The sequence below is a fragment of the Bidens hawaiensis genome, unplaced genomic scaffold (genome assembly GCF_021521415.1).
Source record: "Bidens hawaiensis isolate Kalapana, Puna unplaced genomic scaffold, B.hawaiensis_p1.1 tig00024866_1, whole genome shotgun sequence".
Classification (NCBI taxonomy): domain Eukaryota; kingdom Viridiplantae; phylum Streptophyta; class Magnoliopsida; order Asterales; family Asteraceae; genus Bidens; species Bidens hawaiensis.
In genome coordinates this window covers 114760-119865 of record NW_027493949.1, presented here as the reverse complement: position 1 = coordinate 119865, position 5106 = coordinate 114760, and the positions used below count along the sequence as shown (strand labels likewise).

At 35.5% G+C, this 5106-nt stretch overlaps 1 protein-coding gene across 2 annotated transcripts; it reads left to right on the top strand.

Moving 5' to 3' along the window:
• Window positions 1–298: 298 nt before the first annotated feature.
• On the top strand, window positions 299–4011 carry LOC143570257 (nucleosome assembly protein 1;1-like). Of its 2 annotated transcripts, XM_077055948.1 has the most exons (12): window positions 299–355; window positions 842–924; window positions 999–1042; window positions 1118–1213; window positions 2130–2222; window positions 2417–2504; window positions 2589–2644; window positions 2748–2932; window positions 3026–3206; window positions 3312–3355; window positions 3437–3644; window positions 3738–4011. In XM_077055948.1, exons 2-12 carry the CDS (start codon window positions 852–854, stop codon window positions 3738–3740), a joined length of 1071 nt encoding a protein of 356 aa, XP_076912063.1. In that variant the 5' UTR covers window positions 299–355; window positions 842–851; the 3' UTR covers window positions 3741–4011. The 2 variants fall into 2 exon arrangements, with proteins under 2 accessions (XP_076912063.1, XP_076912062.1); XM_077055947.1 differs by lacking the exon at window positions 299–355 and having other exon boundaries at window positions 770–924.
• The last annotated feature ends 1095 nt before the right edge of the window (window positions 4012–5106 follow it).

Sequence of the window (5106 nt, the reverse complement as noted above, 5' to 3'; positions counted from 1 at the left end):
CCCATGTAACATTTATTCTGAAAAAATTTACCTGTGTTTTTATAAAACTCATATAATACATGTATATTTAACATAATTAATTATTAATAAATAATAATCGAGTTTACACAAAATTAAAAAAATCCATTAGCCTTGTTTAAGTTTGAAGAACCACTCATAATCCAAATCCAAACCCAAGCTTTAGAAATCTTGTTGAGCTTGACTGAGTGTCTGACTAGCTGAGTAGGTGACTCAAGGAACACGAGTCAACCTATTTAAAAACAAAACAAAACAAAACAAAACCCATTTTCTCTTTCTTGTTCCGTTACACTTGACTTGTTCCAGCAAAGACACAACACAATCCAGCAAATTAAAGGTACTTCGCCAGTTCATCCATCTTCTCCTTGGGCCGAGGGGTGTGGGGCGCTAACCGGGGAGCTAGAGCCCCTCCGCTCGCGCCCCGGGGCGCTAACCCCACACCACCGGGGCGCGAGCAGGGGCGCGAGCGGGGCGTGAGCGCGGAAATCCAGGCAGGCGTGAGGCTGGTCGCGGGAGAAGAGAGATAAAAGGTGTCTTGAGTTCGAAAAAGAGCCGTTGAGGGGTGTGGAATTAATTAAAAAATATATATTAGCTGGAGCCCCTCCACACCAGGGCCAGGGGCTCCAACGGGGGCTCCAACGCCCCCTTATCCAGTTTCTCTCTCTGCCACACGTCATAATATTATTGGCTGGAGCCCCCACTAGAGCCCCATTAGAGCCCCCACAACCCTTAGCCTTAATAACAATAATAATAATTTTTTCTAACTCCATCTTTTGTCTTCTTATTCACTCTCTATCAAATTCAATCACTCAACTGTCAACAGATCAATCACTATGAGCAGCAATCAAGAAGAAGGTCAATTCAACATGTCCGATCTCACCTCCACTCTACCTGCTTCAACCACCGGTACTTGTTACTTGTATATTGTTAATCCATCTGTTGGTTTTTAATATTTGATCTGAATTTTAATTGTTTTGTAGGTCTAAGTGCTGAGGATCGTGCTGGTCTTGTTAATGTTCTCAAGGTTTGTTTGGATTGATCTGTTAATTGGTTTTGTTTTCGGGTTTCGGTTAATATTTTGATTTGTTTTTGTGTGCAGAGTAAGCTTAATGATTTGACTGGGCAGCATCCGGATTTCTTGGACACGCTTTCGGCTAATGTTCGGCAACGTGTTGGTGTTCTTAAGGAGCTTCAGGTCTTGATTTTATAAGTTTGTGTTTATTAGCCTGAGTTTATTCGATTGATTTCAAATCCAGTCATGTGTTATTCTGGTTTAAGTTCGTTTTTTTAACTTATTTGCGATTCATTATAACCCCCTTTTATGTTTTATTGAGGCATTGTCGCTAGTGATAGTAGACATACTTAGTGCTGTAAATGAACCAAACCAAACCAAACCAAACCAAAAAGGCCTTGCTCATGTTCGTCCATTAAGCTTTTATCAGACAAGTGGACGGCTCATGAACAGCTAACCGAACAAAATTTGTTGTTCGTGTTCGTTCATTAAGGAAATGAACCAATTCGTGAATGGTTCACAAATACAAATGAACACTAAAAGTGTTTATCTGATTTGGCTCACCGAGAATGGTCTGTGTTAATGGTTTGGTCTGGCTACAAAGTTTGTGTTAGTGTTTTTTTTAACATTCATATTCACATGTTAATTTTTACATTTATATTTATCACATAATGCTCATATAATTTTTTGTTTTATAGTTAATAATGTTGCTTAAATCTATATGATGAGATTAGAAAAGTCATTAAAAAGTACAAGAAACCTTAAATGAACAAACATAGACAAACAAACATTATCGAATATAAACGAAAACATTATCGAACGTTCACGGACACAATTGAACGAACATGGCCTATGTTTGTGTTTCATTCATTTAGTTAATTGAACGAAATTCCCTGTTCATGTTCGTTCATTTATTAAAACGAACGAACATAAACAAACTTCCCTCTTAACAGTTCACGAACAATTCGACTAACGTTCTGTTCGTTTACAGCCCTAGACATACTTTTGCAAAATGAATTGCAGAAAGAAAATAGGGGTTTAATCTTATGGTTAATGCACAAACATAGAAAGTTAATTTTCTAACACTTTGCTCATACAGAGTCAACATGATGAGCTGGAGGCCAAGTATCTTGAAGAGAAAGCAGCACTGGAAGCAAAATACTTAAAGCTGTACGAGCCACTGTACGCGAAGGTATCCATAATCTTCATACCTTCAGACACTAAACACATAACCGATACAAATTTCTATACATCCAATGATTATTAATTTGTAATCTTTGGTATAAAGTTTTAGCCATATTCATAAGATAAGTTTTAAATTAATTAGTATCAATAACGGTTCTTATCTGGTTGATTATTCATCTTCATGCTCTTCATCACTTGCAGAGATATGAGATAGTAAACGGTCTGACTGAAGTTGAAGGAGTATCGAGTGATAATACTACAGATAAGGAAAATAATGAGTCAACAAAAGGTACCTTTTCCAATTACAAGTCTTTCCTTTTACTTTTGTTTTGATCAATATTTAAGCCTGAATGCACTTATGTTATATGTAAAGGTGTGCCGAGTTTCTGGCTTACTGCAATGAAGTCCAATGAAGTGCTAGCTGATGAGGTGATTGAATAAGCCACAACCGTTTCCACACACACAAACATATACATATGTTCAAGTTTCACGTATATTTATTATCGGTTAAAATTTTTCTTTCTTGATTTAGATTTCCGAGTCTGATGAAGGAGCTTTTCAGTATCTCAAAGATATTAAGTGGTGTAGAATTGACGGTGCCAAAGGATTCAAGCTTGAACTATATTTTAATCCCAATCCTTACTTTAAGAACTCTGTGCTAACGAAAACATATGAGATGATTAACGAGGAGGAACATATTTTAGAGAAAGCAATCGGGTATGATGTTCTATTTTTTTAAAATTCTTTTCTTTTTGGAAAATTTGTTTCTTCATTGTTGTTTTAACTTTTAATAATCATGGAAATTTGTAGGACGGAGATTGAATGGTTTCCGGGTAAGAATTTGACACAAAAGGTTTTGAGGAAGAAACCTAAGAAGGGGTCAAGAAGCGTTAAGTCACCGATTACTAAAACAGAAATCTGTGAAAGCTTTTTTAATTTCTTTAACCCACCGCAAATCCCTGATGATGAAGAAGAAATTGATGAGGATACAGTAAGTTTTATATTGCTTTATATCTTAATGATCACAAATCAATTTTTAAGATTTTAGAACATGGTTTGATTACTTACTATGCTTCTTGTCCATGATGTTTAACAGGCTGAGCTGCTTCAGAATCAGATGGAACATGATTATGACATTGGGTGGGTATTTTCGATTGTGCAGTTTCATAATTAAATGAATTTGTAGCAACAGTTTCAAAAATTTCACATGTTCTATTTCAGGTCAACCATTCTAGACAAAATCATTCCTCATGCTGTCTCTTGGTTCACTGGTGAGGCTGCTCAGAACGATGAATATGAAATTGAAGATGACGACGATGAAGAAGATGATGACGATGAAGATGATGATGTGGACGACAATGAGGCTGATGATGATGAAGATGAAGATGATGACGAAGACAATGACGAGGATGTAAACAATAAAAATAAGGTAAATATTCACTCATTAAATGTTTTCAGTTTTTACAATTTAGATACACGTTAACGCTATTGCCCATACGTCTATATCCTTTTGTAAATGCAGTGAAGAATCTGAGTGGAAAAACCAAGTTTAAATCAGCATCCAGCTCGGACTTGGGTTCTTGATGTGAGTATGTGTTTGATGTCTGATATTGCAGTGAGTCATGAGTGAGTGATACATGTGTGCAGTTGTCAATTTTTGCTCCAGTTTCTTGTTTGATTCATGACATGCCTATTCATTATTGTGTACATTTTTTTCTTCAGATAAATTCTTGTGTGTATACTGGATGCGGATATAAGTATGTCCGTTTACATCAATATTGTGTTTGCATGTCGTCTCTTATTTGATTAAACAAGTTAAAATATATTGATAACACATTGTCATTGGTCTGATATTGAATTATTGTGTACATTGCATTGATGTCTGTTCCTGTGAAACTTATTATTTTACTTCCAAGTTTCGTTATATATGTTATGTATGTTATCTACAATTAGAGGCTTAGAGCATGGCCAACTATTTTGGAATCTAGTTTTGGTAAGAGCTCACGGTCAACTTTTAGGCTGATCAGCTCGGACAATATGTATGAGAACCGTTTTTCTTGGTTTGAATATTAGCCTGCAGTGTTGAATGCCCAGTTATGTCATGGATTTAGATGCAGCCTTTTATTATACACCATCTCCATGTTCATCGACATCAACCTCGGTTTCTTCTTCAATCGAAAATCAGGGCAGCGGAATCATGCTGTACCTCTGCCTTGATCAGTTGTAGAACACTGTTAATTGAGGTTTCGATTAATAGAGATATATGATACCTCTACAAAAGTTTGATTCATTTCAACAATAAATCTTTTATTAGTTGAAAGTTACCTTGTAAGCAATTCATCATTTTTGATTCTTTCATCTGTCTTTTGGGTTGAATAAATTTGCATTCATTTTCAAAAATAATACCAAACCAGACACAAGTAAAATTAGCTTTAAATGTCCAATATTTCAACGCACACAATAATGAACATGGTTTTGGTTTTATATATGTTACATAGAACACCAAATGGTGTCACCAAACACTCACATGCTTCAAATAACATGATATCTTGGATCAACCCTACTGATGTGTGTCTAACGATGCTCTCACAACTAAGCTTTAAATTTATTAAACGAAATTCCTAAAGAAGCCACACAAAACCGGCAAGTGTACCGATCACTAATAGTATAGCACTAAGGAAGTCCGAGTGTCGAACACAAGGACATGTGAACACGTATCTAATACTTAACCCTAAATAAGACTCACCTAAGAATAATATATTTTAAATTGATTTTTATATTATTAAATACTTAACCTAACTTAATTTAATTAACTTAAAAGACTTAATTTAACTTAACTAAACTCTTAACAAAACTTGGAAACTTAACTGCCATCGGAGAAAACGTCTACC